This window comes from Nelumbo nucifera, chromosome 3, assembly GCF_055504915.1.
Source record: "Nelumbo nucifera cultivar China Antique chromosome 3, China Antique-T2T, whole genome shotgun sequence".
NCBI classification, from domain to species: domain Eukaryota; kingdom Viridiplantae; phylum Streptophyta; class Magnoliopsida; order Proteales; family Nelumbonaceae; genus Nelumbo; species Nelumbo nucifera.
In genome coordinates, this window is record NC_142651.1 from 46,717,064 (window position 1) to 46,734,794 (window position 17,731).

Sequence of the window (17,731 nt, forward strand, 5' to 3'; positions counted from 1 at the left end):
ATAAGACTGAGAGGGAATTAATGAGATAAAACTACTAAAAACAATTGAATTGAAAGTGGTAATTGAAATTACATTTTATGCCCTCAAAATTAGAGACACCAAATTCAAAAATAAGGGTATTTTGGTCAAATAAAATTTACACACTAATTCGTGCCAAGCCACACCAACGTCTCAGATTATCCTTATCCGGTCCAGTAAAACCTGGACACATTAGCCCACCAAGAAATTACATCACCCAATGTTCTGAAACAAATGGATATCCTGTCAAAATACAGATGAGACGTGCCCTAGCGTCCTCACTCAGTTCAAATTGGATTTCCTGCCTAGAGCCTACTACTCTCTACCCGCCCTGAATTGCAGTTACACATCGCTATCTTGGGTAGGGCGTGGGTAGAAGAACTAGAAAATATGGGTTCCATAAATTGAGAGCCCTACTTTTAATCTCTTTCATTCTCTTTTGCATTCTCTCTTTCATCGTGGCCTCGCCTAATTGAAGGTAATTCTGCATTCTTTCCTCTTCTTCTTCATCATCAGCAATGGTAGTCTGCTAGGGGACAAGGATTGAACGTTACCAGTAAACAAACCCCAAATCCTATTGATTAGGAGAGGCCCATGTTAAATTTCTTTCTTTATTTTTTTGTGATTTAGATGTAATTCATCAAGTGGACCGATCAGACTCTATCAGGAGCCCTTCCATTAATTACTTCCTAGCATAACCTTGATGGTTCAATTGGTAGACTAGTACAAGGACCATTAAGGGTTGGCTGGTACAAAGTAATCGAAAGTTGGCTTGGACTTTGGAGGTAAACAGATAAGAATGAAACGAGAATGCCGAACAAGATGAATCATCATTTGTTCCGGAAAGTGACGTAGAAAGAGATCAGTGGGCTTGGCCCAGCTGAGAGTGAATGGAAATGGAAGTAGAACATGGATTTTGAATGCGCTCGATGAAGTAGGGAGTAGGGAATCCTTTGTGGCAATATACAATCGAAGCAAACATTAGTGCCTCTGTTCTTTATACATTTCTAACTTAAATTATTTCATTTCAAAGACCCTATGTCCCATAGTCAACAAACAACCGCGGCTTTCTTCTACCATAGGAAGAGCTTGCCGAAAAGAGGAAGATCTGTCTTCTTGTGCTAAATGTAGATATCAAACGGTTAAAGCTCATCTGTTTTTTTCTGATTCTTGGTATGCATAGGAAACCCCTTTGGTGGCAGCTTCTGATGCTCTCTATGCATATGAGAAAAAGCTCCTCTGGGACAGCGGTTGAGACTTGAGGGAAACCCTCAGCGCACTGATCTCTGAATGCTTCTTTATATACCTTAAAGATCAAGTTTCTCTGTTTGCAGGGCTATGGCGACCACGGGTGGCAGTGGTGGAGCAACTGATGGTGGTACTGGTAGTACTGCAACTAAGAGAAGGGGATGCTGGTGCTCCAAAGATGATTTCTTTCCAGAGGAATCGTTCCGGAACTGGGGGAGCTATGTCAAGGCACTGGGTGAAACAAAGGCCAGACTCAAAGATCGCCTCTTTGCCAGATCACTTGATGACATTGAGCTGAATCAAGTGCGGGCCCGGAGCCAGCACGAGATGAAGAAAAGCCTGTCCTGGTGGGATCTAATCTGGTTCGGTGTGAGTTCTGTAATGGGTGCAGGGATTTTCGTGCTGACAGGTCTCGAGGCAAGGAATGACGCTGGCCCTGCCGTTGTAATCTCCTTCGTAGTGTCTGGCATCTCTGCTCTGCTCTCTGTGTTCTGTTACACCGAGTTCGCTGTTGATATCCCGGTGGCAGGAGGTTCATTTGCCTATCTAAGGGTGGAGCTTGGTGACTTCGCAGCCTATATTGCCGCCGGAAACATCCTATTCGAGTACATCGTGGCCGGTGCCGGGGTGGCGCGTTCATGGACATCATACTTCGCGACCCTTTGTAATCATGAGCCTGATGACTTCCGCATAGTGGTCTCTGGCCTCAACAAGAACTACAATCACCTAGACCCCATTTCAGTGGTTATCTCTGCCATTGTTGCTGTTTTGGCTTCTGTCAGCACAAAGGGCTCCTCCGTCTTCAATGTAGTCGCATCTGTAATCCATATTGCTGTCCTTCTCCTCATTGTTTGCGTTGGTCTTACCAAAGCCAACGTCGCTAATTTCAGCAACTTTGCTCCATATGGGGTGAAGGGCGTGTTCAAAGCCTCAGCTGTGCTCTTCTTTGCCTACGTTGGCTTCGATGGCGTAGCGACACTGGGCGAGGAGACAAAGAAACCAGCCCGAGACATCCCCATAGGCCTCGTCGGCTCCATGTTGATCACTATAGTGTTTTACTGCTTCCTTGGGGCCACTCTGTGCCTCATGCTGCCATTCACTGCAATAGATGTTAATGCGCCATACTCTGAAGCATTCCAGGCCGTCGGCATGCGCTGGGTTAAATACATAGTTGCTTTGGGGGCACTGAAGGGTATGACCACAGTCTTGCTAACCAACATCATTGGTCAAGCTCGGTACTTCACTCACATTGGGCGGACTCACATGGCCCCGCCATGGCTAGCCATCATCAACAAGAAGTTCAGGACGCCAATGAATGCCACAATTGTCATGACAATTGCCAATTCCATTGTAGGCTTCTTCACTGATCTCAGCATCCTCTCAAACCTCCTCTCTATCTCTACCCTTTTCATCTTTTCACTGGTCGCCGTCGCCCTTCTCGTGAGGCGGTACTACGTTGCCGGTGTGACGTCGAACCATGACCGGAATATGTTTGTTGGGTTCCTGACATTGATACTGGTTTCATCTATTGCAACAGCAGTATATTGGGCAGCTAGTGATAAGGGATGGATTGGTTATATGATCACAGTGCCAATTTGGTTTCTGGCAACCTTAGGACTGAAGGTGAAGGTTAAGGAGGCAAGGAAGCCTAAGCTATGGGGGGTGCCGTTGTTTCCATGGTTGCCATCAGCCACTATTGCTGTTAATATGTTTTTGTTGGGTTCACTTGATGTGCCATCTTTTGTGAGGTTTGTAGTTTGGACCCTGATCTTGATTATCTATTACTTGCTTGTTGGGCTGCATGCATCATATGATGTGGCTAAGGAGGGTTTAGGCGAGGCTCATGGGGTAGACCTCAAAAATATTGGAGCTCCTGCAACACATTCTGACAAGAATGAAGTCTCATTGGTTGGTTGAGAGAATGAAAATGCCCTAGATTATCTATAATGTTTACTATTTGTTGTCCTGTTAGACGTTCTCCTACTCTCTAAATTTGAATAGAGGGTGGAAATGGGAGTACTGCATATATATATTGGTATTTGGGAGTGTGGAGAAAAAAAACCTTTGAATTAAGAGGAATTCTAAAGACGCAATGTTTTTTTCCGTGGCCTGGTTTGTTTGAAATGCAATTTCATTTGTACTGGTGCAAAAATATGAAATTGCAAATGATTTGAGTGATTTCTTTTTGCCTAGGTGGGCCTTTTACATTTGAATGTAATGCAGATTATGCATAAAGAAAAGTAAAGTAAATTCCAATGCAAACATGAACTAGAATTTGTACCCTTCTCATTTTAACTTTCATGCATTTGTATTAATTAGTAATTAAGCACATGCGTTGCACGTGAGAAATTTTTCTTCATATTAATTACTTAAATTTTAGATATATCATAGTTAAGATAGAAATTGAAAATTAAAAAAAGTAACAATATGATTAAAAATAAACTTAAATATTTATTATTCAATTATGACATCATGCATTTTTTTGAAAAGTTTGGTCATTGACCCACCATCTAGATAAGAAATAGCATTGCTTTTGGATTAGTTTTAAATTAGGGGAAATTATAGTTGGAGCCGGTTGTACATTTAAAATTTGGTTACAAGTTGGTCCATAAACCAACAAAACTTTAATAAACGGCTCTACATTTCAAGTTATAAAAGCTCTCACCATGTCATCAGAGGGTTATGTGGCTATTGCCAACATGAGACTCTTAATCCATATTGGACATAATAAAAAACTTGTATAGAAATTTCCCTTTAATGTTGGGTGATTGGAAAATAAAAAAAGGGTTTTTAGTTTCTCTCTCTCTCTCTCTCTTTCTCAATCTCCCTCACACTCTTTCACCCATAGCCATTTTTATCTGCTCAACGACTATGTGATTTGAAAATAAATAAAAATGGTTTTTGGTTTCTGTATTTATGTTCTCTATATTAATTTCTCTCATTCTCCCTTAATTTCTATCATTCTCCCATAGTTTCTCTCCCTCTCCCTCTCTCTCTCTCGTTTTTTTTTTATTTTTTTTTTATTTTCTTACACACTTATATGGTATTAATCAGATCGTATAAAAGAACAACTTGGTATGGTTAAAAAATCATTACACCAATTTGATAAAATTCACAAGAAACTCTTGGCTATGAAATTTACACCAATTGGAGAACGATAGAGATTGAAGGAGAAGGAGATTTTGACCGAGAGGGAGAGTGAGGGAGAAGAATGAGAAAGATTGAGGGAGAACAATAGAGAGAGAGGTTTTGATTTGGCTACAGATTGAAGCAAAGAGAGTGGGAGAGATAGAGGGAGCGACAGATCGAGAGATGACTGTAAGAGTGAGAGAGAAGGGAGGGAGATCGAGAGACAGAGGGAGTGGAAGAGAAACTGAAAACCTATTTTTGATATAGGTTTTTTGTTGTGTCCAATATGAAATAAGAGTCCCATGTTGGCAACAACCACATAAGCCTCTGATGACATGGCGGGGGTTTTTATAATTTGAAATGTAGAGCTAGTTTTCAGAGTTTGGTTGGTTTCTAGACCAACCTACAACCTAATTTTAAATGTAAAATCGACTTTGACTATAATTTTCCCTTTAAATTATATATTTCATTTACATTACATAAAATATTTTTTTACTTACCACACTTAATTTTTGTTTGTTTAAGGTATCATTTTACTCAAACCACTAACACACCATCTAAAAATAAAAATTGTTTGATTTCTAGGTTGATTTTAAATTTTGTATTCCATCATTGATAAAATTATTTCTTATGTACAAAACCTATTTTTGTTCAATATAATGAATGTACAATATTAGAGATGTACCCAATATTTTATTTTTTATAAATATATAACGTTAGATATGTACCCAAAATTTTCTCTTATCTTTTTTTATTTTTGTGATTCTTTGTAATTTTTATTATTAAAACTTTTATTATTTGACTATGACATCATTTAATTTCTAAGTAGATTTTGAAATTGGCTTTCCATTTTCATAATTAATAAAAATACTTCTTACATTTCATAGTTATTTATTTTAATTTTTTATTATTTAATTATGACATTATTTATTGATCCATTTGACCTAGGGTTGTTCATGGGTTGGGTTGGAACCGAAATTGACCCAGTACTAAGTAAAACTGACATGGTCCGTTTGAATCGGCTTGGGTCGATTTTGTGAATGATTCTCTCGGTGTGAACGGTAAAGGATTCAAGTCTAAGAAAGCAAAGGCTGGATGCCTGGAAATTAAAAATGATTTGATGGATTAAAACTGATATTTTATATCTAAAATATATATTAAAACTGAAATATATCAGATATATATATTATATATATACATCTGAAATATTATATATATAATATATATCTAAGTCGGTTTGGGTCGATTCGGTTTCGGTTTTCACACATGAAAACCGAAACCGAACAAAACCATCGGTTTATGTTTTTTTCTAACCCGAAACCGACCGGTGCTGAAGAAAAACTGACCAACTCGAGTTGGATCGAACCGGGTTGGTCGGTTTGGGTCTTGTTATGAACAACCCTAATTTGACCCCAAATGGTCAAATTGCTTGCCCACCACTGGGAAGGAAGAAAATGGTTTTGTTTTCAAATTATTTTTCAAAATATTGATTTTTATACTATTAAAATTAATATTGTGGATTTAATTACAAGAATTTAATGATGAGAAATATATTTTAAATATAGGATTTAATGAGAGGGAATAGTAAAATATTTTTATTTTCAATTGGTTTTAAGTTTTACATTCCATTTTCATCATTAATAAAAACATTTCTTATTTAACATACTTATTATTCTTTAATATGTATGTTAAAAATGTTTCCATTTTTTAATTTTTTTTCATTTTATCTATTTTTTAATTTTATTATTTAATCATGACAGCATTGATTAACCCATTTGACCCAAAATGATTTAATTTCTTACCACCACTTAGATGAAAACACTATTTTTACTAGGTAGATTTTAAATGTATAAGCTTTTATGTTATTGGAATTATTAATTTATTAAGTATGTATTTAATTAATAGAACTTAATGATGAGAAGAAATAAAAATGACTTAAATATATGATTCAATGAACATGAATGCAAGTTAATAACTTAAATGTTGGATTTAATGAGAGGGGATCGAATGCATTGAATATCTTTGGCAGCATGGATTAACCCATTTGACCCAAAATGATTTAAATTCTTACCACCATTAGATGAAAACACTATTTTTGCTAGGTAGATTTTAAATGTATAAGCTTTTATGTTATTGGAATTATTAATTTATTAAGTATGTATTTAATTAATAGAACTTAATGATGAGAAAAAATAAAAATGACTTAAATATATGATTCAATGAACATGAATACAAGTTAATAACTTAAATGTTGGATTTAATGAGAGGGGATCGAATGCATTGAATATTTTTAAATTACATCTTTTTAACTCATTTAATATCAAGAACCAATTACCCTATTTGCCCTCATTTTTTTATCATTAAATTTAAATATAGTGGGGTAAATATTGTCCTTAGAAAATTCCAGAAATATTCTTGAGACCATTCGTACTTTTTAAAGTAGTATAGATATAAATTAAATTGCATTATGAACAAACAAAGCCTTTCTTATATATATATGAGGGATACAAATCCACTTTACAACATATTTGAAATAGAGGTGTAAAGTGGGTCGTGCTATGCCTGTATGACACGATTTTGCGGGCTGCCGGTGCTTTAGCAAGTCATGCCATGTCAGAAACATGGGCCTAGGTGGGTTGTGCTTGCTTAGCTAGGAACCCTTCAAAGGTCAGGCCCGACATGACCCATAGCACGAGCCTAGGCGGTTTTGTGTCAGGCTAGGCTAGGCTGCAAGAGATATATTTTAAAAGAATTGAAAAATTTAAAATAAATTAACAAAATAGTCAAAAAATTAAATAAATAAATCTTATTCTATATGAATTTTGATGTATACAATTGTTTATATATGAAATAATAAAATGAAATTTAAAAAAATTGAAAATACATATATATATATATATAATATTAATATATAACAATAATGTATGTATGTATGTATGTGGGCCATGCCATACCAGCAGGTTGTATCGGGTTGGGCCGTAGGCCAATGCTAGCATAGTCCACTTGTTTGTGCCTTGCCATGTCAGTGGGTCTCAAAATCCATGCCCAATATAACCCGGGGTATGGGATGGGCCATGACACGACTTGGTTGTTACAACAATGGATCGGGCCTGGCATGGCCCATATCATGCAAGGCTATGCCAGCTCGTGGGTGGAAAAACCCACTCTACAACTCTAGTGTGAAAGTGAAAAACCAAGCAAAGAAACCAAATTGATTCATTGCTTTTGGTAATGTGTCAATGGTGTATCCAATTAGTGTTAGTACCAAGGTTCAAATTATCAGAAACACAAGGTGTATTGGAAAGGTAGTTTTAAGAGATGTATTGTGATACACTTTGGATATGGATGGAAAATTAAGATATGCATAAATATGATAAAAAAATCAAATAAATTTTAAAAAATATATTACTAACTATATTTACATATTTTATATGATTGTAAATATGTCATTTAAATGTAAAAAACCATAATTTAATGGTTTATATAAAGTGTGACATATCGGGGCACAATTAGTAACCATTGAAAAATTATGGAATAACTAAAATGTAAAACAAAAAACAAAAAAATAAAAATAAAATGTGAATGACAAATTTCAAAAACCAATATAATTAATCTTAATATTTATTAGTATATAAATTTTAATAATTAATTCTAGCATTTATTAATAAAAACTTGTAACTTATTAAGAAAAGTAAAAATTTACTTAATATTAAAAATACATATAATTATAGCAAACAAATATGTGTGGCTCATGGGCGCACTTGTGATTATTAAAAACAAGAGGCCAAGGTTCAAACCTTGCTATAACTAAAATTTAAAGCTTTTACACTAACAAAACGAAATTAAGAGTTGGGGATTATTAAAGAAATATTTTATCTCTTTTCTCTTGAATTGGAATTTTCAATCGGCTCTCTCAAATTTGTGGTTAAGATCAATGTTCAAAGTATTCTTATGGAAGGATGTATCAACACTTTGAACCTTGTAGTAGTAAGTATTTTTTTTTTCAAAAATATGTTAGGGGTCATTGATTTAAATGTTGTTTAACTTTTAGAAACAAAAGCTTTGGGAAAAGCCTTAAAAAGGTGTATCAACCACCCTCCAATATGATACAATACACCTAATACAAGGCATAGATGCTAGAACTATATCTAGTAAGGTGGAAAATATGAATCCATAACTAGACCTTGCTGCCTTATTAGATGTAGATTAAGATTTGAGTGGACCCATAACTAGGATCCAATCTAGTCCATCTTAAAAATTAGATCTAAATAGAAATCATCATCCATGCCTTATCCCAATCATATGGGGTTGGTTATATGAATCCTATTTCCGAACTCCATTTTATTTAATGCCATATCCATTGTTAAATTATTAATGCTTAAAATAATTTCTTATTACTTCTACGGATGTATTTTTTCGGTCTATCTTGAGCACCTTTAGCCCCTTTAATGCATAACAAATCACTTCTTATAACTTGTGTGGTTGGTGGCCTTTTATGCACGTGCCCAAACCATCTTAATCTACTCTCTCTCATTTTATCACCTATTGGAGTTACTCCTAAGTTCCTATGGATAACTTCATTTCTAATCTTGTCCGTTTTAGAATTTCTTATTTAGTCTAAATGTGTGGTATTCGCTCGCACCCCTCCATTTTTCCTATCTTGCTTAAATCTTTGGATGGCATCTTCCTCAATCTTTCCTTTTTATGAATTAGTGAACTAAGGTATCAGAAATAATCATATTAAGTTATCTCTTGGCTTTTTATCCTAATTATACTCATATGATTAAGTCCTACTTATTTAAAACTTCTCATTTCTAAGGCATTTGTAGCTTAATTTTGCATTAATCCAAATGTAAATCCAATCCTTTTCCCCTATAAATGCATCTATGTGGGTTACATCCAAATATAAATTGATTAATTTTACTCAGTTGAGTTTTATGACTGTAACCTTACCAAGTAATAACGTATCAATGTTTTTATCTATTGTCAACTCAATAGGTATTGATTAGATGACCCATCACGAAGCTAGGGTTTTTGGTCTATCTCATTCACCGTACTTATTTTTATTTAATACATGGATATATAATATTAGAGACATGGCTAATTTTCTATATTCTTTTATTTTTATCTATTTTTCATTATATGATTAAAGAGATTGGGTCTAAGAATGTTGAACAATTGACATGGATCCAATCCTTTTATGGACATTCAACAAAACTTTTTTCTTAATCATTACATTTTTTTTGTATTAGATTAATTTTCTAATATAATTCATAAAATATTGGATCACTATAAGATTTATTTTGGAGAGAATTAGTACTTTAAATTAATATTTTTAATTTAATAAATAGAATATTTTGGTTGGGAATGAACAACCCAAGTTAATTGATTTACATATTTTTAATATTATTAAATATATAATCTTATATTGAGTTTTGTATTTACTTTTTATATTGGTTAAATTTTATAATATTAATAAATAGACCATTAAATTGATACTAAATTAAATCTCGACATTTCAATTTATGACAATTGAACTCCGAGAAGATTTTCTAATTAATGAAAATTAATTTTTTAATATCTTTTAGTTAATTACTTCATATTTTGAAAATGAAAAAAAGAGAAATATTCTTAAAAGGTCACCAAGAACAAAGAGTGATCCTGACTCAATCCTTTCATATACATAATATTTTAAAATTTATTGTTTAATATTATTGTATCCTATTCATTAATATTATTTAAAATTTTTTAATTTAAAGCAGCCAAACGGTTGAACTGTTTGACTAGTGAAATGATTCAATCCGAGATTTCTGACAAGATTTGTAAATCAATGCCAACCATGGTTTTTAAAATCGGACCAGATGGTTGGATCGAAAAAACCGGAAATTGGTCACCTGATTGGTCCCGTTTTATCTTAGAATTGTCTTTTGGCAAAAAACTGTTGATTTGATTAATAAACCACTGACTCAGGCAGTTGTGCTGTCTGGTGATTTTTGGCCGTTTTTTTTTTTTTCTTAATTTTTATCAAAATGGGTCATCCATTTAATTCAAATGGTAAAACCATTTGACCTGGAAACAGACCCTAAACGGTTCGTTGTCCGATTCGATTTAAAAACCTTGATGCCAACAATCAGACGAGAGGGGGCATAGCCTATGCCAGCTCTAGTTAAATTAGCTGCACCACCATCTCCCGAGCGGTCGCAGCATTCTCTTGCTACCCCCAATCAAAAACGAACACGTCAGCAACGAGAATAAATTCTTTATCATCGCGAGAATCACTTTTAATTTTTCATTGCTGATGTGCTCCTATTTAATTGGGGGTCGCAAGGAAATGCTGCGACCATAGTCACAGCAAATGTAATTTCGTCGGAACTACATGACACGGTCCAATAAAACATGGACATGGAGTGTTCTGAAATTGAAACAAATGGACAGCGTGTCAAGACACTGCTGGGACGGTGGTCGCCGTGTCAAGATGCTCCAAAGCCCTGCCGCTTAAAGAGTTCATAGCTCAGTCCAAAAAGCAATCTCCCATTAACATTTCTTCGTTCTCCATTGGCTTCTCTCTTTCATCGATCGTGGCCTAATTGAAGGTAAGTGTGCATCCCTTCTTCAGCAATGGTAGGATGATAGAAGGATAAATATTAAGGCTCATTTAGTTTGAAAGGAGTATAAATGCAAATGTGTGAAGTGTAAAACCTTATATTTTGTATGTATTTATATTGTATATATTTGTGTTTATACTCTTCTTAAACTGAGCCGGCCAAACAGTAAAAATAAATAAACCCAAAATCCTGTTGATTAATTAATATCCTTTGGTTCTTTTTTTTTATAATATAAACGTAATTTATCCTTATCCAAGAAACCCTCTTGACATCAAGATTAGAATGTCTCTTTCTCATAAAAAGAACTTAACATATAAAGTTAGAGATATTATGTAGAGGGCTTAAGGTTTTATACTGGTATTTGCAATTTTCTTAAATTGATTTTAAGTCTGTCTTTGGTTGCAATACAAATTTTATGTGTATATTATTGGCTGTGTTTGATTGCAGAGTGCAACTTTATTTGCAGTGATGCAAAACTATAGTAGTGCAAATGATTTGATTGTATTAAAAATGAAGGAAAATATAAGACCCAAAACAGAATAAAATAAAATCCAAAACAAAATTAAACCAAACTCTGCATTTTGTTCATTTGCACCACATACATTTGTGGTAGTGCAAATAAAATTGCACTGCAACTAAACACAGCCATTGGTGTAAATGCATGGGGATGCAATTATGAAAATAGGTAAAGTATAAATTTTGGTTTACTTTTGCTTTAAATTTGACTTTGTCTCTTGTTTGTTTGTGAAAAGTACAATAAGAAGTAAAATAGTGTTTTCCCCTCTTATAGGCAAGAGCATTGAAGTGAGAGGGTGGTTATTTATTTGAGAGTGAGGTAGGAAGTAAGATGATATAGTTCCCTACTTGGCTATTTTATATGAGAGAAAATTGAGGTAGGAGAAAGGTGGGTGATGCAAGTTTTGCATCAATTTTGATATGCAAAATTTAGGCTGCGTTTGTTTGTAATGTAAACGCAAATATGTACATCACATATTTACCTATTTTTTGGTTCATGGATGCAAATATGGTTCACATTTTAAATCGTTTTTGCATTTATCCTGTTTGCTTGAAATCGATGCAAAGGTGTGGGCCCATCATTAAATACTCCAATTATCTTATGTTCCAATACTGGTCAAAAAGTTAATTATCAAATGAATACAAAATTGTATCCAAAAAATAAGTACAGTAATGCTCTCTTTTTAGAGTACAAAACTGTCAGAAAATGCATTTTTGCTTTGATAACCATTACTTTTTTACATTTCAAACAAATGCTCGCAAATGTGAACCGGGGTGCATAAATACCCCAGTTCGGCGTTTGTATTGCAAACAAATGGAGTTTTAATTACACTAATGGTGGCCGGGTGCAAAAATGAGAAAAAAGTACAAATTTTGTGTCGAGTAAAGGTGCAAATTATAATTACGTACAAACAAACAGATGCAAAATTTTTATCTGGTTCAGATTTGCACTGCAACCAAACATAACCTAACGAATTTTATTTTCTATCCAACCAAACATAGATAGCCTAAAACGTTGGCTGGTTTAAGATTAATCAAAAGTTGGTTTGGGCTTAATTTGGAGGCAAAGAAATTACTTTTATGGGATGAGAACATGTAATAGATAATAATGAAAAGAATGAAACGAGGATGCAAACAAGATGAATCATCATTTGTTTCAGAAAGTAACATAAAAAGAGCTTAGTGGATTTTTTTTTTTTTTTTGTTTAGGTAGAAAAGCTTAGTGGAGTTGATCCAGTTAATAATATATGTAAGATTATCATTCCGTTAAACAACCACCACCACAACACAGTGATTGATTAGCGGTGGGTCTGGGATCTAAGTGGAGAGTAGATAGATGGAAGTGGAAACGTTGCTAGATTTTGAACGATTTGCCGCAGTAGCTTCTCCCACTATGCATATTCTGAATGCTCTCGATGAAGTCAACTTATTTAATTTCTTGTATCTAGGCAGAAATATGACAACCATAGAGAGCAGTAGTGGAACTAGTGATGATGGCAGTGCAACTAAGAGAAGGGGATGTTGTTGCTCCAAAGATGATTTCTTTCCAGAGAAGTCGTTCCGGAGCTGGTGGAGCTATGACAAGGCATTAGGTGAAACAAAGGACAGACTCAAAGACCGCCTGCTTGCTCGATCAGTTGATGACATTGAGCTTAATCAAGTACGGGCCCAAAGCCAGGACGAGATGAAGAGAAGCCTGTCATGGTGGGATCTAATTTGGTTCGGTTTGAGTTCTGTAATGGGTGCAGGGGTATTCGTATTGACAGGTCTCGAGGCAAGGAAGGACGCTGGCCCTGCTGTTACAGTCTCCTTCATCGTGTCTGGCATCTCTGCTCTGCTCTCCGTGTTCTGTTACACCGAGTTTTCTGTCGAGATCCCGGTGGCAGGAGGATCATTCGCCTATCTAAGGGTGGAGCTTGGTGATTTTGCAGCCTACATTGCCGCCGGAAACATCCTATTCGAGTACATCGTGGCCGGTGCTGCGGTGGCGCGGTCATGGACGTCATACTTGGCCACCCTTTGTAACCATGAGCCCGATGACTTCCGCATAGTGGTCTCTGGTCTCAACAAGAACTACAATCATCTAGACCCCATTTCGGTGGCCGTCTCGTCCATTATTGGTGTTTTGGCTTCTGTCAGCACAAAAGGGCTCCTCTGTCTTCAATGTAGTCGCATCTGTAATCCACATTACTGTTCTTCTCCTCATTGTTTGCTTTGGTCTTACCAAGGCCAACGTCGCCAATTTCAGGAACTTTGCTCCATATGGGGTGAAGGGCGTGTTCAAAGCCTCAGCTGTGCTCTTCTTTGCCTACGTTGGCTTCGATGGAGTAGCAACATTGGGCGAGGAGACAAAGAAACCAGCCCGAGACATCCCCATCGGCCTCGTCGTCTCCATGTCGATCACCATAGTGCTTTACTGCCTCCTTGGGGCCACTCTGTGCCTCATGCTGCCATTCACTGCAATAGATGTTGATGCGCCATACTCTGAAGCTTTCCAGGCCGTAGGCATGCGCTGGGTCAAGTACATGGTTGCTTTAGGAGCATTGAAGGGTATGGCTGCAGTCTTGCTAACCAACATCATTGGTCAAGCCAGGTATTTCACTCACATTGGGCGGACTCACATGGCCCCGCCATGGCTAGCCATCATCAACAAGAAGTTCAAGACGCCAATGAATGCAACAATTGTCATGACAATTGCCAACTCCATTGTAGGCTTCTTCACTGATCTCAGTGTCCTCTCAAGCCTCCTCTCTATCTCTACCCTTTTCATCTTTTCGCTCGTCGCCGTCGCCCTTCTTGTGAGGCGGTACTACATTGCTGGTGCGACGTCGAACCATGACCGGAATATGTTTGTTGGGTTCCTGACATTGATACTGGTTTCATCTATTGCAACAGCAGTATATTGGGCAGTTAGTGATAAGGGATGGATTGGTTATATGATCACAGTGCCAATTTGGTTTCTGGCAACTTTAGGACTGAAGGTGAAGGTTAAGGAGGCAAGGAAGCCTAAGCTATGGGGTGCCGTTGTTTCCATGGTTGCCATCAGCCACTATTGCTGTTAATATGTTTTTGTTGGGTTCACTTGATGTGCCATCTTTTGTGAGGTTTGTAGTTTGGATACTGATCTTGATTATCTATTACTTGCTTGTTGGGCTGCATGCATCATATGATGTGGCTAAGGAGGGTTTAGGCGAGGCTCATGGTCATGGAGCAGGCCTCAAGAATATGGAAGGGGGAGCTCCTGCAACACAATCTGACAAATGAAGTCTTATAACACAGTAGCTGAGATGGTCACTTGGAATTCCTCAAACATGGAGGTGCAGGATCAAACCTGTATAACGGAGGTTTTCTGTGGTAAGGTCAGTGGGTCTCAGGTTGTGTCTCCAACCCTTAATCCCCCTATAATGTGAAAACAGGTTGAGCTTTTGACTCTTTATTTTCTTTTTCATTTCTTTTCCTGTTTGCAATGCAGTTTCATTTACACTGGTGCAAACATATGAAAGTGCAAATGATTTGAGTGGAGCATTGTGTGCATGAGACCAAGAACAAGGGAACATCACAATCGACACAAGGTTTCCGAGACCTCTTACAATTTTTGTTTTGTTTTTTATCCTAGTAATTTTTTAAGGAATTAGAGTATTAAATGTGAGAAAGATGGTCAAGCTTATGTAAAAAATGTCATCTATGAGAGAGAGAGAGAGAGAGAGAGAGAGAGAGAGACTTAATGATTGTAGTGCATGAATTTTAAATTCCAAAGACTAGGAATATTGTCCCATTAACTCAAGTATGATTTCATACGGACCTAACTATGTAGGTATATACAAATGTACCTATGCTTGCATAGAAGATATTAAATGAAGTGAAGAAGAAACCAGTAGAAGATTCATTTTTGGATAGGATTTATGACCATCTCATCCATTATCAATAAAACTAATTTTGCAATTTTTCTGATACCATAAGGTTGTTCTATTTTCACCCACGCAGGACTAAGATCCTTGACATTGACATTGGTCTTGAGACGATTGAACCACTATCGGAAGAACACTTGAATCATTGCTGACAGAGTATTGTCACCGTTTGGCACAGAGTTTTTAAAACCGGACTGGACAGGGAACCATTCTGGGGACTGGTTTCCGAGTCGGACAGTCTGACTGTTCGGTCTGAATGGATGCCCGTTCTGACAAAAAATTGAAAAAAAAAAACGAACAGCCAAAAACCACTGTCCAGTTCAACGGTTCAACCACTCGAGTCAGTGGTTTGCTGACCAAATCAACGCTTTTTTGCCAAAAAGCGGTTTTGGGGTGAAACGGAACCAATCAGGTGACTGGCTCCTGATTTTTCTGGTCCAAAACTGGCCCGGTTTTGAAAACTGAAAACATCACATTAGCCTTTTATGTTTAGATCTATAATTTTAGTCACCATGACCTTTGCTAAACCCAGAAAAGCCTTGCACCACTTTAATAATACATTGTATAAATGCCAACCAACATATATGACAGAACAAAGACAATATATCTCACGAGCTGCAGGAACTCCAAGAAATTTTAATGGGAATGTTTGTCAGAAAAGGGAAAGAAACAAATAGAATAAGAAAGAAGAGACAGAACAAGAAAAAGAAGTGAAGGTAAGACATATAAGAGTCTTGCTACCACCATATAAGCACACCATATGTGAGAGAAATCTCTCCTCTCAAGCAACAAGCTTTTTATAGATTAAATAGAATTTCTTTGATTAATTAAGCATAAAGTGTACACAACTAATCTTAGACAACAATAAATGAAAGTAACCTCATCTTACAAAGCAAGGTTCTTCAGTATAAGTTTGTACAAAAGACTATAAAAGATTATCTCCTCAGCATATATTCTAGAAAATTTCTCTTCTATGCTCTTTAATGACGTCTGGTGGAATGAGTTTACATTTAGACCATGGGGTATGTCGTTATGAGCTGAGCCACAGGACATGGGCCACAGAACAATGAATTTTGTTCTGAAGTCGTAATTTTTGGTTTTTTTTTTCTATTGCTTTAGGCTTTAGACCAATATGAGATCCTATGGTGTTGGACTTGGACCTGCGAGTAAAAAGGGTATGCTCTATCTGCATCACACAACCTGTTGTTAATAAAAGATTGAAATAATAATAATTTCAACTTCTCTTGCAAATAAAGTCATCACAGTTTTTCCTAACAACTTGACATTAATACATTTCTCTATGCTGTAAATTCACATGCTACACAAAACTTAAATGAAAAGACTCCACTAATTGTAGCATACAAACAAAGAAAATAATTATAAATAAATAAGAACCCTTCCAAGCAAACAAATCAATAAACTTTCGGATAAGTCTTCATCATCATCTTAATTTCCACACAAAGCATTTTCAACTTAATTTCGATACAAAACCTCAGCAGGAGAAAACATCTCATTTATGGGTAGCTCATTTTCCACCACAAACAAACAATTTGACAGGGAGGAGCAAAAGAGAAAAAGCATGACAAGACAACATTACCAGAATTTGCCATCCGTTATCTGATGAGATGACTGATTTTTTCTTGATATATAATTAACCGTCTGCTGATGCCAATGTTACTGGGACCATATGGCTGAAAATCATTCCTCCACACAGTTGGGTGCAGCTCCTTTGAGTCATCCCACTGAATGTTGCTTGCAACCTCTGGGCCCATAATGCTGAGAGCTGCGCCGGACAATCTTCCGACACAAGTAGCAGTAGTGGTTTTGACAGGACCAACAAAAGATGTGGTTGTTGTTTCCTACCTGTGTTTAAAAATAATAAGAACAGAAAAGAGAACTCTTATCACTCAGTTATATAAACACAGTGTGTTTATCATGATAATCCATTAATGCAAGCAATGACAGGTCCATTGAACCAATACTAATCAGAACCAAGTGAGACCATTAAACACAAATTGTAGTGAGAACAACAGATTCAAATGCATTATATCATCAAACCCAAATACATGTTGCCCAAACAGTTTAGGCATATTAATGATTCTATGTTCTTTTATGGCAGCTTTTGAGATCTCTGTGCAACCTATTACATTTTAGGAGAGGGTACTTAAGGTACAGGGAGATTGTCTAGTGGGACCCACTTAGGGAAAAAGCTAGACTAGAATCTACATGCCCCACAAGAATAGGCAACTTCAATACTCAAGAAACGAAGAATGCCCTGTCTTAGCTTGAATTGAGACCTCTCAGCTA

General features: G+C 36.2%; 2 protein-coding genes and 1 pseudogene across 6 annotated transcripts in view; 2 read left to right on the top strand and 1 right to left on the bottom strand.

The window, feature by feature from the left end:
• Window positions 1-282: 282 nt before the first annotated feature.
• Window positions 283-3,336, top strand: LOC104611498 (cationic amino acid transporter 1-like). 3 transcript variants are annotated; one of them, XM_088899866.1, is made up of 2 exons: window positions 283-496; window positions 1,353-3,336. In XM_088899866.1, the coding sequence occupies exon 2, from the start codon at window positions 1,357-1,359 to the stop codon at window positions 3,181-3,183; it is 1,827 nt and encodes a 608-aa protein (XP_088755992.1). In that variant the 5' UTR covers window positions 283-496; window positions 1,353-1,356; the 3' UTR covers window positions 3,184-3,336. The 3 variants fall into 3 exon arrangements, with proteins under 3 accessions (XP_088755992.1, XP_088755993.1, XP_088755991.1); XM_088899867.1 differs by lacking the exon at window positions 283-496 and adding an exon at window positions 536-1,191; XM_088899865.1 differs by lacking the exon at window positions 283-496 and adding an exon at window positions 536-1,145.
• A 7,598-nt stretch (window positions 3,337-10,934) lies between these two features.
• On the top strand, window positions 10,935-15,585 carry LOC104611479 (cationic amino acid transporter 1 pseudogene; annotated as a pseudogene). Its single transcript, XR_016084134.1, has 2 exons — window positions 10,935-10,988; window positions 12,969-15,585. The product of XR_016084134.1 is annotated as a cationic amino acid transporter 1 pseudogene (transcript).
• Window positions 15,586-16,289: 704 nt separating this feature from the next.
• NHL8 (NDR1/HIN1-like 8) overlaps window positions 16,290-17,731 on the bottom strand; it is a 29,547-nt gene continuing 28,105 nt past the window's right edge. Inside the window, exons 7-8 of one of the 2 annotated variants that reach the window (XR_016084133.1) lie at window positions 17,022-17,287; window positions 16,290-16,610 (exon numbers count right to left, since the gene is read on the bottom strand). Coding sequence is in view for 1 of the 2 variants with exons in the window: in XM_088901405.1 (XP_088757531.1) it covers window positions 17,159-17,287 (129 nt within the window). In the remaining variant the exon portion in view is untranslated. Of the gene's footprint in view, window positions 17,288-17,731 lie in introns of both variants that reach the window. The other variant, XM_088901405.1, reaches the window with a different exon arrangement.